This window comes from Colletes latitarsis, chromosome 11, assembly GCF_051014445.1.
Source record: "Colletes latitarsis isolate SP2378_abdomen chromosome 11, iyColLati1, whole genome shotgun sequence".
Classification (NCBI taxonomy): Eukaryota; Metazoa; Arthropoda; class Insecta; order Hymenoptera; family Colletidae; genus Colletes; species Colletes latitarsis.
The window spans coordinates 24,264,290-24,284,809 of NC_135144.1; the positions used below are offsets into that span (position 1 = coordinate 24,264,290).

General features: G+C 39.3%; 1 protein-coding gene across 4 annotated transcripts in view; it reads left to right on the forward strand.

The window, feature by feature from the left end:
* The window catches only part of LOC143347830 (voltage-dependent L-type calcium channel subunit beta-2-like), a 35,212-nt gene extending 21,413 nt beyond the window's left edge, over positions 1 to 13,799 (forward strand). For all 4 annotated transcript variants that reach the window (XM_076777398.1, XM_076777397.1, XM_076777399.1 and 1 more), the window contains 2 exons: positions 120 to 158; positions 3,807 to 13,799. In XM_076777398.1, coding sequence (XP_076633513.1) covers positions 120 to 158; positions 3,807 to 4,003 — 236 coding nt within the window. In that variant the 3' untranslated portion in view covers positions 4,004 to 13,799. The remainder of the gene's footprint in view (positions 1 to 119; positions 159 to 3,806) is intronic.
* The last annotated feature ends 6,721 nt before the right edge of the window (positions 13,800 to 20,520 follow it).

The following is a 20,520-nucleotide window of genomic DNA, read 5'->3' on the forward strand; positions in this document are numbered from 1 at the left end:
CTCAATACGATCCTCTCCTCTCAGCCTGACGCTGGGTCGAGTTTTTCTAGCTCACTTGAATCTCTAACGAGCCCCAATTCCGTCAACTAACACTCGACACTTTCTTCTTGCCCCTTCAGGTGCCCATCATGAGAGTTACTACGGCCACGAGCCAAGAGGTAACCCAACCTTTTCCTCGAGCGCAACATTCTACACATGTTCTTTTTACGTTCACCGTCGCGCAGCCTGTGTTCCGTTACTCGCTTGAACAATCGCAAAATCTTATTTCGAAACGATTGTTTTCAACGTTTCGGGATGATTTTTCACCTGTGAGACTTACACACATATCGATCCGCTGTTTCGAGACATTTCTCGAGTGTCGGCGACATTCGAAGCTAGTAATGAAACACGCCTATACTACTCCTTGTATCATTAGTTGCACGTAGTCGTTGCATGGTTTCGTGTTAGACAGTAGAGGTATTCCTGTCGGGAAAGACTGCTAGTGGCTATGCAACCTATACACGGCTTGTAAATTATTACGATACGTTCGACGTGCTGCACGTTACTTCTATGCACACTGCAAAAAAGGTGGTTTCATAAGGAAAGATACAAAAGAAGCTACAACTTTTTTTAGGCAATTGGTTTTCCTATTATAAAGTCAGAATTATCTTCTAATTCATTTCTGTCTTAGTTGAATCTTCCTAACTGGATATATTCTCAAATTTTTATATAAATGTTGGATTTTGATAATAGCGATACCAGATGTCAAGAATAAAATTTGTTGAAGTTTCTTTCGCTTTTACGCGTTAAATCGGTGTCTTTATTTATCGAACGATTCTCGTATTTTTCTCCTCTGTAAATACTGCGTCCTGTTTCGTTACCGTTTAGATCGTACGAATCTAAATTGTACATAGATCGCGTTTGGCATGAGCTGGTAGATTGTAACTAGCAGTCTTCGAGTAATTGACGAAACACGAGCGAAAGGAAACAGAACACTTGAGGATAAATGCTCGTGAAAGACTCGCGCAGGAAGCATCGTCACCTTTTACATTGAATTTCTTTTCAGCGACAATGTACGGATCCGCAAACTCGTATCAACCGCAGCAAGACAAAGGCGCGCTTGCTCTCGTTAGTTTCAAACATCTTTCATCTTGTTTTCTTTGTTCATTCTTCTCTACTTTTTTTTTTCATCTTTTCCGCGCACTTCTCAAAAGCAAAAGACTTCTTGTTTTACACTGTCTCTACTACGTTTACCCCATCACTCGATTATCGTCTGTAACACTTCATCTGTAGCTTATCTCGTGCACGCTGCGTTGTCTGCTATTCCGACACGCGTGGATTTGCCCATCATCTGCGTATTTCGGTTCGTTGAAAGTTATTGTTACAAAATATATTTTCGATCTCGAACGAAGAGTATCCTGAATGAAACCGTTACTGTACCCGAAATCATTGATCGTGTCTTGACTTTCTAACGCTCGACTGGTAGGATGAATTTAATCGAAAAATAGGTGAAACGCGTGTATGACTTTTGACAAAATTCCATCTAAACGACTTAATGGATTTCGATGAAACTGTATATTTGTTTTATATTCTTATCTTAAGATTTGATTAACGACTCAAACGCAGTTTTGTCACTTTTGCTTTTCAGTATTATTTTTACCTACAAACTTATCTTCCAAAATATTTAAACGATGTAACTGCTATAAATAATTAGCTCGATCATCGAGAAAACAATCCGTTCGTAGCCTACCAGTTGGGGATCGAACTCGCTAAATCCACACGTGTTCCCGTGCTACGCAGGACTAACTTCACAGCTGTTGCGGTCGCGCGCATGGAGAAGACAATTTCCATCCATAAACCCGTCCTTTCGTCTCCTTCCATTCGTTCGTCTATAATATCCTTGCGTCGCGGTACACGACTAGGAAACTCAACGAGAAAGTATCGGGCAGAAAGAAAAACGGGAATGAAACGAGAATGCCGGGTCCACGTACGATCGGCAACGAGCTCTGACTCCGATGTTCTCTTTGTTTACGTGTAAAAGCCGTGGAGGCGGTGGCTGCCACGGGAGTCATCCGAAAACAGGGCCAATTCATCTATGGTCGGGATGACGAGGGCAAGCCCAAAGAGTCGAGTTAAGAAAGCTCGCGCACGACGACGGTCGGCCTAGAACGACCGACCTCTTCCACTTCCTCCTCATCGCGGATGAGATTTTACGGCGTAGACCGGGTGAATTGTACAGTCCTCCTCCCCCCGAACTCTTATTACGGGGATGGGATTGAGAGAATTAGAGACTGTGTAATAGGGAAACCTCCTTTATGAGGGCGCGTAGTAAGTACAGACGGGTTTGGTGCATGGGCCCCGGTGAACGGGACCTACCTGTTTCTCTTGCCCAAAGAGAAGGATTTACATGTTTCTGGTTAATTTTGTTGCCCCTCCTCAACACCCTTAAAACCTCCCTACTTCATTCACGTTCAACGCCAACCATCAGGAGATCTTTCTGTTTCGTTGAAACCTTGTTTTTCATTACAACCCTGATGTTTCTTTGACAATTTTTTTACAGTACTTTTTTTTCTTTTTGTTTTGTTTTCTGTCTCGCTAGCCCTCTTCACCAACCCTTCTCACATAGAATAGGTTGATAGAGTAGTTTAACGTATTAGAGATTAACGACGTGTGTGGTCGCGTGAGTCGAGTGGACAGAAGTTTCGGATCGAACCAGAATAGACGTGCCTTTGAACAGGTTCGTGTAGCCTTACAGATTTTCGAAATCCTTCTTTTGGGACATTGGCTTGTTTTTTGCTCCTTGATCGCGAGTCCCGTTTCGCTGATATTTTTTCATTTTTTTCACGCGAAGCAAGTTCGCCAAAAAAGATTTCCCTTCGGGTTTTTAACTCCTCTACTTCTCGATTTCTTGCGCTCCTGCGCAATGGTAGCTCGAACGTCGGAGTCTTTGCAACGTGTCTCTTTTACTTTCTTAATTTTTATTTTTGTTTTTGCATAGCTAGCTTGCATGCACTGTGATTAGTGTGAGGTGTTTCAGTGTTTCTAGATGTGACACGTAGATAGATTGATCTCATCCTTACCGTTTAGCAGTGACAATTAACTGTAATCAGAGTAACATTCTGTCTTATAATATAGTTTTTGAGTGACACCAGTGAGATTCGGTGGTTCACAGGTTCAACGTTGTAAGACTTTATTTGAATCGATTGAATTTCATTTAAAATGCACAAATCGAAGGGTACGCTTACTTCGTCGAGCCTGAGAGACTAAAATTCGAAAGGTATTTAATCGTTAAGAAACTATTGCAGTTCAATCTTATGAATATTACTTGCCCAACTCTCTTTGATTACAAAAAGAAACACGTTTTATCGATATACGTACAATTGTAAAAGACACTAAAGTACTTAAATAGAGTGTATCAAATGTAATTTTTAAAATCAAGCTTGGAAGGCGTACAATGTGTTTTAAGATCTAAAAAGAAAATGGGTATTCCAGATCAACCAATTTAACACGAACAAAATTGGAAAAAATCAATTGAAGCCTACAAAGGTTGGTTCCCTTACCATAATGAACAGCTACTCTCACCATTCCATTACTATAATTTATCTCTAGAACAGAGGAACATTCCGATACAACGTAAAAGAAACAAAAAATTTCAATACTCGGAGCAACCAAGATTCTTTCGAATTTTACTAAACTGAAACCACGCCTCAATTTCTGTAACTGAAATGGTATCTAGGGTTCGAGGCCTGAACGTTACAGAAATTGAGGCCCGATGAACGTGAAAAAATTAATCCTCGAAATGACAATTTGATTTTGATGAACTCTAGGATCGGGCTCGTACAGTGGCGGACACGTGAGCGAGGGAACAAGAAGATCGAGACTCGAACGCATGGATCGTGATCGGGGCGATCGCGGTGAACACGACTACGGCACCGAGGAGGAATCGTACGTCGGTGGCGTCGATTATGGCAGCGCATCGAGGCGTCGCCAACAGCAAGATCCGCGTGCATTGAACGCCATTTAGGAGCTGGGGCCCCGGGGCCTGTCGCTACAGCGCTGTCCCCACCTGCGCACCACTGCTCTTTAGTGGGGTCGCCTCCTGGTACGCTACTGAACGTACGAAATGCTTATGCTACCTTAGCGATATGTCGCTGTGGTCTGTTAGTGGGGTTTTCTTTCCTGTCGCTACCCGTAAAAAGATTGAATGGATCACATCATGCAACCCTTGCGCGAGCTGTTATGCTAGATATCGTATACACGGTAGCGAATACGCTATCTTATGCTACCGAAGATCTGGAAATATTTTCATTATTTTTCGTCGTCGATGGCGAATACGCTACCGTACGCCATCGGATATTCTATAGAATTTTCTTTCTATTTCTTGTTGTCGTCAGTCGGTGAATACGCTACTGTACGATATCGGATATTCGACAGAATTTTGTTCCACTTTATTTTTGTCGTCGGTGGCGAATATGCTAGCGTACGTTACCAAAAAAATTTGGCAATCTTTTGATTATTTTAATACGCTGTCGTACGTTACCGAAGATTATACAAAATTTTGTTTCTTTTCCTTTTTGTCGTCGGTAGTAAACACACTACGAAAGATATCTGGTAAAGTTTTGTTTCTTTCCCCGTTCGTCCTTGGTAGCGAATACGCTACCGTAAGCTACCAATGTTTCTACAGAATTTTGTTTCGTTTCCTTTTCGTCGTAGGCGTTGGGTCGTGCGTGCAGTTGTTCTCGTAAACTGTGCTACATTTTACGCCAATGACTGTAATAGTCGTTGAAAGCGTGCACGCTACTTTCTTTGATGTAAAGTTTACGATAGTAGTCTCATAGTTGGGATAGCCATTTCGTCGTTCAAAGTATATGCCTTTCATTAGGACTCTTTGAATCTGATTTATTCTTTTGTGAGATATTTTTGGAAAAATGTGAATTCTCGAAAAAGATTTTCATATTTTTCTTCTCGTTAATTTGACCGTTTGTTTGTACGTTGTTAAACCAGTAGTAACAACGATGAATTGACATATAATTTTAACATTATTACGTTTTGCATGCGCGTGCACGCTGCGTACGATACCCTTCGGACGTTTTTCGATACGTATTTCTTTTCCGATTACGTATACATGTTTTGAGAAACGTAAGAGTAGCAAATTAGTGTTCCCCTTTTAAATAGCGTCGATATTTTTCCAAAGTAATGAAAATCATCTTAACATCCAACGATTCGTAGATTCTATTTTCGTACCGTTTGAATTAGATCAGTTCGTTTGGTGCGATCGTTTCGAATATTGAATAGTAAAATAGATATCCTTACCTAGCAACGTTATTGTAATTGAGTAATGGCTTCCTGTTCGATTTATTTACAGAGTTTAAAATATCGAATTTGTCGTAAGCAGAGAAACCGGTAGCCATCGATGCTTTCACGAGAATTTTTTCCAACAGGAATTCCGCAAATGATGGTCGGGTTGAAACGATCGTTGAATGTCCTTGTGAACGCGGTACGCACAGGATAAACCTCCATTCGCGGAACCAGCTGAACGAGATGAGTAGACACGAGATAATCACGTGAGAACAAATAAAAGAAAACACACTTTCGAAGGAGAGAGAGTGAATGAGGGAGAATGTGAGAGAAAAAGAGCCCTGGGGCCTTAATTTTTGCGCTGACTCCTCCTGGGCCCCAATACCCACCCCCACGAAAATCGTAAGAACAGTGCTTGTCTATTCCGGCGGGAGAAGTCGTGAATTGGCATCTGTCTTTAAGACGATCATTCACGCTAACGGGAAGAAAAAAAAAATACGAATCGAGAATGATTAAAAAAAAATAATATTAATAATATCGATACTTTGTCTCGAACTCGCGTAGAATTTTTTCAATTCGGCCGAGAGAACAGCGATAGTTTTTTGCTTCGACTTAGAGAGAGAGAAAGAGAGAAAGAAAGAGAGAGAAAGAGAGAGAGAGGAGAAAAAAGCCACCTCTAGTCGATACCTTAGAATTCGATCGCATGATAAATTCTAGAGAAATTCCGTAGAAAAAAAAAATCGTAAAGACACGATTATTAACGCGACTCGTCGATTTGTCGCGAACGAACGCAAGAAAAAAAAAAAAATATATGAAACGTGCGTGGCGATGGGTTGGGATCAGATTAATTAATATCGCGAATGAATATTTGAAAGTTTTCGATCGTAGACGTAGCGCGTTGACGATTACCGCGCGAGTCTGACGTGTTTATACATTTTATTAGAGTCTATTTGGGAAAATTGGTACACATACACACAGCCACCGAAGTAAACATGCAGACAAACACACACACAGAACACGTTGAACACTTTGTGTATATAGTATACATACATAATAATATATATATACATAAATATATATATATATATATATTGTATACGTACGTAACGCAGTGACACTTCCACCTCTATCACTCGACGAAACTAACTCCAATCGAGGTAAAAAGACAAATGAAAAATGAACAAAAAGATACTACCATAGATGATGGATCGATATAGGTACTGTGTAAATATTGTAAGAAGCCTTTTAAACGAGTAATTTCCGTTTTGTCGCGAGTGCAGCATTGCCAGCTGCAGCAGGGATCGCGTTTAATTCATTAAGAATATTCATTAGAGCGATGTCTTTTTTTTTTCTTTTTACATTTAACACTTCGCGTTCTCGATCGACGTGGACGTTCCTAATGCGCCAGAAAACATGCTGCGACCATGAAATATTCATCGAATTGTTACAGTCGTGCCAGTTGTATGGACAGAGTTGCCATATTACCGATTTCCAATCGAAAGCTTCACTTTCAATTTTCTGTCCTTGCTTCTCTAGCTTTTTACGGGACATCAGTGGTAACGTTTTTTACCACGCATAGAAATCACCCAAACGGCGTATGCAATAATGTGGCGTACATGATTTTATTGCAAGAAAACCAGTGGCAATATCATTCCGAACTTTTTGCCATAGTATTTGCGGCTTGTTCCGTGGCGAATGCAGAAATTTCAGGCTATTTCAAAAATTGGTCAAGGTGTATCCACTCGACCATAAGTCATCGGATTAACTTACAGGTTAACGCAAAATAAGAACGAATTAATATTATAGAATTCTTACTCATGTTTTATCATACTACATTTTTTTCTGAACCTGCCAGAAATTTACACACAAAAGAATAGAAATAAAGTTTCGTAGTCCTCAAAATTTTATATAATTCTTTCGTATTAATCGCTAAACGTATCGTCAGGTTTTTCGAGCCGCAAGATAAAATTGTTGGCAATCCCCAAAAGTTAAAAGATGGTAACCCTGTTCACGAATTCAGTCGTAGCAATCATTCTACGCGCAGATCGAGTTCCGATCGCTCGCGTTTGATTTTTAGAAAGGCAAGCACGCACGCATCGTTGTTGTTTCTTAAATAGAACGAATTAATCACGGGCACGTCGTTCGTCGCGACATAGGATTGGCTTGCTGCAAAAAGCCGACGTAGTCGAAAGCGAAAAAAAGAAGTTGTGCAAAGTGGATCTTGATGAATTTAGATGTTGTCGTGGTCGCTTACGCATCGTTAGAGTAGTACGATACGAACGAAGTCTTTGTTTTTTCTTTCGAATTTCGTTCGAGTTAAAGTTACGCAAACTTTTCTGTCGTTTTCAAATCTATCGAGCAATCGTCCGATCCGATCGCTGACAATTTATTTCTCCCCCAACCGATCGGAGGAAGTCTTGTTCTTCGATTTCTTCTCGAATTTCAAGCGTGCAATTGAACGAATACGTTCGACGTTGTTTGCTTCGATTTGTTGAGTTGGTCGCAATTTCTGGAAGCGCGTTTTCGTCAACATTGTTCGATCGAAGACGATTCGATCGACGCTTGGTTCGCCGTTCTACGATTAAATATATTGCGCGTCTCGAATCTTCGTAGGGCGTTTGTAACGTTTTGTCGCCTTAACGATTTAAGACGATGTTCGAGCGTAGATCGCTCCTCGATGCGTTTCGAATTTTTTGCGCGCAACGCTTGGAACGAATTTTATTAGCGCGGCGTTCGCGTAACCGATCTTGCTTGTCGATCGGCGAAACTTTCGCTCGTATCTTTTAGGAGAGATTTTTGTAAAATAAAAAGGAAACGAAGAAGACGAGAGATAGAAGGACGGATGATGGTTCCGTTCCGCGATCTTCGAGCGAAGGAACGAGCTTGTGCGATATTTCGCGAGTAACGATTTTACTCGGACGCAAGGACGTCCAAGGCAACGGTCGCTGACTGCGAAAATCCTTTTGCAGCCAACGTTTGTAAATACTAGGTAAAATATACTTACAAACACGGTCACTGGTGAACTTAAAGATACTCACGCTTCCACTTCTTGTATGAGCGAGTTTTCAAGTTTGAAAGTTCTCGGTGTTCGAGTGCGATTGGAAGCGAGTGTGCCGCGATTGCTACAGTTTTCAGTCGATCTTCGATACTTCTTGTCGGGTCGACGATATCCGCGCGGAAGGAAACGACACCCACGTTTGCAAGGTGTTTCGATTGGGTCGTTTCCTTGTGAGCAAAAACCGCGAGCAACGTCGCGGATCGTAGGCCAAATGATTTTAATCGTAGGCGTACAACTTTTTTTCTATACGGATCCGACGTAATCGAAGCGATCGATGGGAGAAGAGCGAAGCTATCTTAGCTGATCCAGCGACGGAAATTTTTTACGATATTTTGTAAGAGTCTCTCGCGATAAGCAACGATAGACATTCACGTCACATAGATCCGGAGTACGAGTATGCACGGCATGTTACACCGTCACACGAGTACAGTACACGATTCCACAGAACAATTTTTCAGTCCTTGATATTCCGTAGAAAACGATCTCGTAGGCTACTTGAAGCTGACAAACAACGTGAGAACTTGTCGGCTTGTACATTTCGGTTTTAGACGTTTAGCGGCTTCTGGTCCGTTCTTTCCTTCGGTGTATCGAGTAGCGTTCGAATCTCTAACGTCCAATAGCACGCTGATTTAAACAAACGAAATTAAGGAAGGAACAGTCGTAGCTTGAATCGAAAACGGGATTCGGAATAGTAAAGTCTCGGCACGGCTGTAGAACATGTTCGATCTTAAGGACAACTCGAACGATGACATTAGAAAAATACGAGGGACGTTTTAAACGTTCGGAACCTCGAATAGAAACGCATCGTCTGCCATTTCTTATTTAGAAATAAGCGAACTATCGATTTATTTGAAGTGACAAATCATCGTTTGCACAGCGAATAAATATGTATGCGACTATCTAAAGATTCATTCGTTATATACAACGTTATTTAAATTTTTTGGTTGTTGAACGAACTTAAATAAAACAATTAAATGTTAACACGTAACTCAATTTTCGACCAAGTGCTATTTACACGGAAGACCACATACTTTTTAAACGTCCCTCGTATGCAAAACTAACGGAGGCCATACACGTCAATTTATCGTATGATCAGTCGTACGACAAGTCACAACAATAGTTGTATCGATTTTAACCACACACATGACGATCTGTCGTACGACAAATCCTACTAAAAGGTAATATACTTGATCGCCATGAGGTATAGTAGTGCATTCTAGCGAGAGTCTTATTATTAGAGAAAGGAGAAGATAGTGCAAGATATAACGTTTAAACCAGTATTTTCCAAGGTCTTAAAATAAGAGTAAAAGAACATAAATTTTGAATATAGTAAATTACGAATAACTTAAACGTCTCTTTTTATCGATACACTAGTCATGAAAGCTTAACTGTACAATCGTACAACTATACTTCTTCTGTATCGTTTTACTAATTAGCTCGAGTGCACAAATGTTCTCTTTCACTAGTGGGGTGGTTCTCATAAAGTTTGAAAATCACCTATTTAAACAGAGGTAATTATTCTAACATAAAATCGTTGCACGAGCCCTCAAAAATTATTTAACGATGATAGTATTCGATTCTTTGATGGTATTAAGTCTAATGGTTGATGATCGGACTTAAAGAACAACTAGACGTTATGTCAGTTATCGTTCAGACGGTTGTATCGAACGAATTATACGATGAATTGTTACGTGTAAGGGCCCTTCGATTAACGGGACGAATAAAACGAAAGAAAAATTGGGAACGCTATGAACCAGCAACGCTGGATACAGAAGATGCGTTCGCGTGGAGTCGAGGCTGAAAGGCTGAAAATCGAATCGGGAACACGATGGAATTGTCTGAAGACGAAACAAAACTAGAAGAAGGGAGACAAGAGGGAAGGTCGGAAGCGAGGGTGAACCTTTAAGGGCGTTCGAATGGAGCGCGTGTTATTAATTGTATAGGGGGCGCGAATTTGGTCTTTAATTAAATGGGAGTCGATTGGCTGCTTGCGGCGTCGCGGCGTACGGTTCTGTGCGATCGATCCGACGCCCTCCTTTGAACGCAAACCCGTATGGTTGGAAGGTCCAAAATGAGAACGAAGCATCGGCGAACGGAAATCGTCCGTTGTCGATTCGTTCGTACACGTAAATAGAACGTCGACGTTTGTTGGGCGGTACGAGAAGCGTCGTTCGTCGATGCGGACCGTCTCGGTATGCTTAGAAGATATCGCGAAACGCCTGTCCTTGTATCGAGCCTTAAGGCTTTCGCAATAATATTGTTGGCCGCGATATAATGTGGTATCGAAAGTATATGTGTACAGAGAAGAGAGAAGCGACGCGACGCTAGGATTGCGCGGACGCCATTGTCGGTTTGACTCGATGATCGTGATTGACTTCGTCTCATTCGTAGGCCTGGACCAGAGATGGACAAAATATATTTAACAAAGTATCCGAACGACGAATATCCGAGTAATTTCTGCATCTAGTCAAATACTTAAACGTGTATTGTATAGCTGTGCGAGTACAGAATACTTTTATTTGCGTTCATCTCCGAATGTCGAATAAACAGATATTTAGCGATTGCCTATACATTTCATATTCAATAACTTAGTAAATAAGAAACACTTCGATTTCAGTATTCGATACTTTTTTACGTAGGTAACAAATAACGAATACGAGGACCACGAATACAAAGTTTTATCGGAACAGTTAAATGTCTGTCGTGAGTCGTGCGTATATGGTGTCAGTGTGATGTTCAAATTTTATATATAACTTTTTTTTTTAATTTTAGACGCATTTGCAGTTTTAATCGTTCGTAAATTAATTTCTAGATTTATCGGGAATTTTTACTATTTAAAGAATATTTAGAATGAGTTGAATACATTTTTGGAAATAGAGAATAGTAAAATTTTATATACGCTCATTTTTATAGAAGAAAGTCGTAAATATAATGATAAATGTTTCAAAAATGTATTTTATCTTAAATAATCACGTTAATATCATATATCGCTCGACCTAAAACAATGATATATTTTTAATTCGTCAGTGAAACTGAATATTAGTATTCTTTACCAATCAGATACCCTTTTCTTGCCCTAAACTCCATTGTAAGCCCACGAATATTAGGAATCTTTGACGAGACTATTGAGAATCACTGTTCTAAACACCGAATAGATGTACTCATTATTTCAGGTGTATTTGTTTACAAAATCGTTCGAATGCGTCCATCTCTGGTCTAGACGCGAGAAGATCGACCCGTTGTATCGGTTTCCTGTTTTCCTGTCCGAATCACGGTAACGAGTAGTGGTAGCCAGAACAGATACAGTGTACGAGGATAACCATTAAAAGCAAAAAAAATGTTACATTTAGAGAATTAGAATTTAGAGCGATATTAGGCAGATAGAAAGAGACGATTGCATGCGGCGAGTATTTAAAGCCGAACAATTTTCGGAACTTAAATTATCACGAGTAATCGGTTTCACTACACGGCGTAATTTACGATTTTCTTGCATTTTCGATCGTCGGCGAAACGAGACGTCGAGTCTAGAGCCTACTATACACGTATCAAAATACTCGCAAAACCATGAAAATCTCCATAAAGAATACTGATAAACCGCAGTGCTTATTTCACGCAACACGGATACACGAGTAGATAATAGTATCTTAATTTCCATAACTTATTGTCTTTCGTCTCCAAAATAATAAAATGAGTATTTTTTTAAATTCTTAATTTTCCTTTCAATTTCTTATATTTTAAATCACGCTTTATTTACAACCGTTCCTTGTTTCGTGAAAGAAGTTTAAATTCTATCCTGAATTCAATTTTATAAATGACTGGAAGACGTAAATATGTAACGATTATAGGCAAGTAACAAATAGTTACTTTACTAAGGTGGTTAATACGTAAAAATTAGTGCGTTGAAATACGATCAACCGTAAAATACACGTAACATAAGAAGCACTAGCGCCTACCCACTTATCCGTGTTGCTTGAAATAAGGGGCAGTGATTGAAACGGATGTGACCGCGTGTTAATATCGCGTGAACTTGCAATACGCGTTGAAATGCGTACAATAGTAATTTCACGCGACACAGGAGGCTCTAGTCGGATGTCGTTGACGTTCGCTGTCTGTAACGCCGTCCCAATGAACGATCGTCGATTCGAATCAACCGGCGTCGCCACCGAGGACGAATTTCCATCGGCCGCGGGACGAGAATCGCGTTCGAATTTTCGCGGTTCGAGCATCGATGCATGCGACCCGTTCTCGGTAAATTTCATTTGCGGCTGGTTCGTTGGATCAAAGGTTTCCCCCCGTGTATATTGTCTATTATTCCCTCGCGCGATCGACCTCGATCGCGAAACAAAACGAAGAAAAACGGAAGAAGAGGCGTGCCGGGAAGAATGTAGTCCGCGATCGAGGGACCAGCGATCTATTCGTTTTCCTCGAGCGAATTTTATTTAATTGTTGTTGCACTTGAGGAGGATCGATGGAGCGTGTTCGAATCGAGCGAGAAATAGAGAGCGTGAGATGTAGTACTGTTCGTAACGATAAAGTGACACGGGAAAGTTGCATCGGTCGCATCGCTATTAATCGAATTAAACGGTTTATCTAATTGTAAAGAGCACTACGACGAACGAGATGAGAAAAAGGTGCGAATGTGCGTGAACGAGGCTGCGAGACAGAGAGTGTGAGATATATACGAGTGAACAAGGGAAATAGAAGAAGAGATTGCGATTCGCTGTTCAGTGTGTGCGAGCTGCGGTTATTCGGAGACGGAATTGAGGCGATTAATTAACGAGATGTTGTAAATTGTTCTATAGCAAAAATGAAAAGTGCTACGGCCGCGGCAACGCGCTCCCTGAGAGTTCCTCGACGACTGATGGTCCTAGTTTCCGATCGACGAATCCTCGATCGCGCCGTCATGGTGGACAGATTTCAATAGGATCGACTTTGTTTCGTCGTCGACAACTCTCGAAGAGCGCGATGCTCTGATCGTTTCGATGTTGATATGTCAATGCTGTGATGTTATCCTTTGGAACTTAAAACGAAAAAGTATATTTCCCCAACCCCACTCCCGCCCCTGGACACGACCCATTCCCTATTCCCAGAATAAAAACAAGTGTCCCGCGAAACGAACCCTTTCTCCTTGGAAAATGAATATTTCTATTACTGTAACACTCCGCATAGCCCTTAAAAAATAGCTAGATTCTAATCGTATTTAATGTAAAGTTTATTATTGTTACATCTCAGTGATTCTCTCCTCTATCAGTGATCTCACGGAGAGAACGACGTGCCGTCGAGACGTTCACGCGCGAACGCTGGTACAGAGGGTTTGGAAAGAGAGGGATGATAAATCGGAAACTGAAAGTAAAGCGATCGATAATCGACCAACCGTTACCGCTCGTTTCTCTCCGATACGTCACTGGTGCCCAAAATTCCTACATTTGTCGCATTTGTAAATAAAATTTTTATCATCACACTACGCGCGCTTTGTTCCTTTTATTTCACAAATTAATCAAAAAAAAACTATTCCCCATTCCGTTTCTTTCATAATTTACTTTTCCTACGTTGACACCTATAATGATCCAGTGTAGTCATTTCAGGATGTGATAAACAAACAAAAATGAATAATCCATTCTAGAAATTGAAAAAATTTGAAAACAACGACTCAGGCTGCGGAAAAAGACACCTGATGCAGCTAATTCAGCTGCGTCCTGCTTCCTAAAACTACCCTGAAAAGCAAACTCGAAAAAATAATCGCAACACTAAAGACAATCGCGATCAAATTTCTATTATTTACAACTTTCAACGCGATTAATATTCGTATTTCGCAACGCTACTGCAAACCGAGATAAATATTTACATGCAACTCTACCCTGGAAAAGCAAACGCGAAAAATTCTTATCGTACGCAACTCTAAATGGAACATTACAATTAATGTAAATTATTTGCAACTGTAACTAGGCAAAGAAACGCGAATAATTCATACTATGCAACGCTGATATCAAACCGCGATCAAAATTCTTATTCGCGACACTACTCTGAAAGAAAACGCGAAAAATATTCATCGTTCGCAACTCTAACTGCTATCATGATATATCGATCTTAGTCGCAACGCTACCCTAGAAGCAAACGCGATAATATTTATATACCGCGACACTAACACAATCGCGTATTAAATAATGCGCAACGCTAATTTTACTAATGCGTAAAGCCGTCCCAGGCTGCTTCGTGATGCTGGAGTAGGTGCCATCTGAAAAACTACAAGTACTACAACTACAGGCGACAACAGTGACATAATAGGAACATGGAATGACTCTCCATCCTCATCCGAAGATGAAGATGAAGAACCACTTGTTGCAGCCCACTCTTGCGACAGTTTGTCAGGGCCTCTTCGACTCCATCGAGTCTCTTCTTTCTTCGGCGGTCCTGCCAGACCCTGAAACTTAAACCTACGCTCGAGATTCCGTGCAATACGCGGTCCTCAAACGATTCTACGAATCGTTGTCGGAACAAGTGTGGAGAAACTCGAGCGGGACGAACGTTTCGGGGAACCTACCGCGAACGAACGCGAACGCGAAGAGCGACTGTAAAGCCGCGCGATTCCAAGAACCGATAGTACAACCAAAACAAACGGTACAATCCGTTTGGATCGGCTAACGTTTCGATTCTCCAAATCGAACTACAGGTACAGGACTTGTGGCAGTCCTGCCCTGACCCTACCTACTTATATCTAACACACATACCAGAAAGTAAGTGAAACCTACCTACCTAACCCTATATTTAAAAAATTGCAAAACTCATTCTCGCAAACATACGCTCCACGGTTCTCACACATAATGTCCGGGCGCAAAAGCCTACACTAGAGAGGACGCCCCGGGGTTCCTCCGACACCCGAACATTCCACACAACATTCACACTCTAATGTTTACGTACCAATGCCTGAAATCAACCGACAAAGACTAGTGATCATTGCGTATTTCAAGTGACTTTCAAATAATAGAATCTCTGATAAAATGATTTTCTACATTCTGTTGTTTAAAATCTAGAAATTAATTTTATTTACGTTTCATTAAATATTTTATATTATTGTCTTCGAGCATGCAAAATATATGTACAAGATGAAATAGAATTTTATTCGTAAATTATATTAAAGTTTTAAAACGACGCAATTCCGCAGCCTAACCACACATACACACACACACATGTGAAATTGCGTCGTGCACGATACACTATGCCAATGTCAGTCGCAAATAGATATTATTAGGAAGTTTTAGAAACTAAGTCATCGTGCTCGTTGCCTTCGCTCACGCAAGTAGCACCTGGGCACTTGGGTGAGTTTAGGCAATGGACACGGAAAGGTATCCTGGAAATCCTCAACTAGAAAAAATAGTTACTGTAAATACTAGCGTATAACGAAATAGTACTTATATATTCTTTTTTATTCTATTTCTTTTACTGGACTTTATATTTCTGATAAATAAAGAGCAAAATCTTAATATAAAACTATAATGAAAAATATTATTAGTAAATGAAATTATTCCGATTAAAATTGAATTTTTTAAGACGAAAGGCTTTACAATAAAATAATTTACTGTGAAAATGTAAGGAAAAATTATTGAAGTAAACTGATTAAAATATTTAACCCTTGAGCAATTCTGTTGTCAAAGCGTATTTTTTAAAGATAAAACTAGTACGTAATGCATGTTACTTTGACTCAAGAATTTACCCATCGCGAAACGTCTTTTTGTACATGAATTGTAACATCAAATTATATTTTCATATGAAGCACGAACAATATAAAAAACAATCAATATTACAAGTCAAAGAATTTATTTTTATTTTCTGACAAATTTCACATTATATTAAAAATCGCGTAGCACAAAAAGACCCTAGCCTGATCTAGAAAATAAAACAATATACAATATATAGTTCCTATTCACGGGTATAAAAAATACCCGTGGTCACTACTCGCCAAAAATACTACGTATACAACCGGGCACCCGTGTTGTTTCGGACCTTTCGCCCTACAACATGATTGGGGACCGGAGGGACAAAAATCACATGCGACTCACCAACCGTTGACTACGATGAAAACCTCTAGGTAGACCTCTGCGATGCTGCTTCCCAGTCTAGTCATCAACGAAATCGTCTGCATGGTCCTGCTGATTGCCAGGATGTAGGGATGAAATCTAGAAACTGTAAAGAATAAAGAAACAATTATAATCTACCATAAAAATTGAAAAATTATTCGTAATTTGATATAAAAGTATCTACATGCTCAAAACTGAGCAATACTTACATTTCTTACTCGTGGAGCATCGCCCAAAACTCCTCTTCAGTGATGCACTGATTCTAATAACGATAACGAGTTACTCTGCTTTTCAAAGAAATAATGGAAAAAAATATTAAAGAAAATGGTAAATTAACTCTCTACTGTCGCGACTTCGAAAGCTAAGAGCCACAAGAGGCTCTGGAAAAAATATACAAATGCGCAATATACACTGACTCGACCTTCGCGTGTGCCTAAAGTATAAACGAAACTCTACTCGAAGCAACTGTCCTTCGAAAAACAATAAACTATTCTACGCAACAAACACTGATTCTACCGACCGCATTGCGCGCGGTCACTAAAATTTCTGAAAAAAAATACTGAAATAAGAAATAAAAAATAATTTAGTAATCACTCAGACCTGGCTATTTATAGACTTAGTATTAAATTTGACCGATAAAAACACAAAAATGTGTAAACATATATAGGTACGAACTCACTTGTTGTAACGAAGTTGATTTTCCGAATATTCCATTTTCAATTCCTTCCATTTGCCATTTTCAAACATGGCGTCGATTGAATGCCGATAGCGTCACTTCCAGTCGAACTCGACAATCAAAATCTGTAACAGCAATAAAACACATATTACGTTTCAATGCGTTAAAATAAATGTACCTATAGCCTAATTAAACATCGACTGAACCCGAAATGTGGTTCATGAATTGTTAATTATGCTTACAGACTTCATAATTTACGACGGTTATGTATGGGAACAGCACGTGCGAAACAGATCAAACATTTTTCGCGATTCAGATTGACTTGGACGTCAGAAATGTCTTAATATTAAATGAAAGCACTACCAGACAATAAAGGAAAGTACTACGAGCGATTTGGAATATTAAGATGACAATAATTAAAAATACCGTGTCTCATTAGACGGAAAGCCTGTCACTGCATCTCATCACACGAGTTTCCAGAAGACGAATGACGGACAGGAACGAACGCGTCTCTCGCGGGGGGAGGGGAGCGGGGCGCAGTGGTCACGTAGTCAAACGTCTCGACTCTCGATTTCTGAAGAAGAGGTTAAACCTTATATCTCGAATCACTAGAAATAAATAAACTAAATACATAAAATAAATACAAAAAGATATCAGACAAACAATTAATTAATGATTTATTCTCTTTATATCCTTGTGACGTCAGAATGAATAACAGCCAATCACAAGCGTTGCTTGAACATCGAATATCGATTTGTTAATCGACATGCAAGTAACTAGATCGATTGAAATACATTAATTATCACTATTTTCATCAATGCCGTTTATACAAATTTTGTGAATGCAACAACAATAGACAGATAATATATATAGAATTTAGAAAGACATTCATTTTTTACGATATTTTTCCTTCGCATCGTAGGAGTCTGTCTCCTAGTAAATACTGCCTTAGTCTATTGCTTGTCTGTATCTATTTATTTTGTATTCTCCATTATTTTGTAAAAGTAATTTTATTATTACCGTTGCCAGCATTCGTAGGCCAGGATCAGTCATCTGATACGCTTGTTGTTTTTTCAACGCTCGGTTAGATTCTGTTTGTATTCGCGCACGCCGGACTCTCGACTTCAGTTTGCAGCTGGGCTATCAAATTTCTTCTCCGTGCGACGCGAAAAAAAAGTTGCTTTCCCCATCTCCACTATGCATTGTCTGTGCCCTTAATCTGTCTGTTACGAAAAAATGTTCATCTGAGACATCTATTTCACACTTCGTTTATGTCAGTATTACCAACTTCTTACCATAAATCAAGCCCAATGTTATCGACACAGAATCAAGATAGAATTTTATGTATGTAAATCTAGTGAAAATTGAAATCAATAATTTTCGAAAATATACTATACACAAAAGTAACATTTATGTGAGAAATTGATTACAATTTAGATTAAAAGTTAATATTTACACGTTATATGTTTCTATAGTAATAATTAATATATTTCAGTCGATCTAGTTACTTGTGTGTCGATTAACAGATCGATATTACATTTTCAAACAGTGCCTGTGATTGGCTGTTATTCATTTTGACGTTACAAGGATATAAAGACAATAAATCAAGCCCAATGTAATCGACACAGAATCAAGATAGAATTTTATGTATGTAAATCTAGTGAAAACTGAAATCAATAATTTTTAGAAAATATACTGAACACAAAAGTAAGATTTATGTGAGAAACTGATTGCAATTCAGCTTAAAACTTAATATTTACACGTTATATGTTTTTACAGTAATAATTAATGTATTTCAATCGATCTAGTTACTTGCATGTCGATTAACAAATCGATATTCGATGTTCAAGCAACGCTTGTGATTGGCTGTTATTCATTCTGACGTCACAAGGATATAAAGAGAATAAATCATTAATTAATTGTTTGTCTGATATCTTTTTGTATTTATTTTATGTATTTAGTTTATTTATTTCTAGTGATTCGAGATATAAGGTTTAACCTCTTCTTCAGAAATCGAGAGTCGAGACGTTTGACTACGTGACCACTGCGCCCCGCTCCCCTCCCCCCGTGAGAGACGCGTTCGTTCCTGTCCGTCATTCGTCTTCTGGAAACTCGTGTGATGAGATGCAGTGACAGGCTTTCCGTCTAATGAGACACGGTATTTTTAATTATTGTTATCTTAATATTCCAAATCGCTCGTAGTACTTTCCTTTATTGTCTGGTAGTGCTTTCATTTAATATTAAGACGTTTCTGACGTTCAAGTCAATCTGAATCGCGAAAAATGTTTGATCTGTTTCGCACGTGCTGTTCCCATACATAACCGTCGTAAATTATGAAGTCTGTAAACATAATTAACAATTCATGAACCACATTTCGGGTTCAGTCGATGTTTAATTAGGTTATAGGTACATTTATTTTAACGCATTGAAACGTAATATGTGTTTTATTGCTGTTACAGATTTTGATTGTCGAGTTCGACTGGAAGTGACGCTATCGGCATTCAATCGACGCCATGTTTGAAAATGGCAAATGGAAGGAATTGAAAATGGAATATTCGGAAAATTAACTTCGTTACAACAAGTGAGTTCGTACCTATATATGTTTACACATTTTTGTGTTTTTATCGGTCAAATTTAATACTAAGTCTATAAATAGCCAGGTCTGAGTGATTACTAAATTATTTTTTATTTCTTATTTCAGTATTTTTTTTCAGAAATTTTAGTGACCGCGCGCAATGCGGTCGGTAGAATCAGTGTTTGTTGCGTAGAATAGTTTATTGTTTTTCGAAGGACAGTTGCTTCGAGTAGAGTTTCGTTTATACTTTAGGCACACGCGAAGGTCGAGTCAGTGTATATTGCGCATTTGTATATTTTTTCCAGAGCCTCTTGTGGCTCTTAGCTTTCGAAGTCGCGACAGTAGAGAGTTAATTTACCATTTTCTTTAATATTTTTTTCCATTATTTCTTTGAAAAGCAGAGTAACTCGTTATCGTTATTAGAATCAGTGCATCACTGAAGAGGAGTTTTGGGCGATGCTCCACGAGTAAGAAATGTAAGTATTGCTCAGTTTTGAGCATGTAGATACTTTTATATCAAATTACGAATAATTTTTCAATTTTTATGGTAGATTATAATTGTTTCTTTATTCTTTACAGTTTCTAGATTTCATCCCTACATCCTGGCAATCAGCAGGACCATGCAGACGATTTCGTTGATGACTAGACTGGGAAGCAGCATCGCAGAGGTCTACCTAGAGGTTTTCATCGTAGTCAACGGTTGGTGAGTCGCATGTGATTTTTGTCCCTCCGGTCCCCAATCATGTTGTAGGGCGAAAGGTCCGAAACAACACGGGTGCCCGGTTGTATACGTAGTATTTTTGGCGAGTAGTGACCACGGGTATTTTTTATACCCGTGAATAGGAACTATATATTGTAT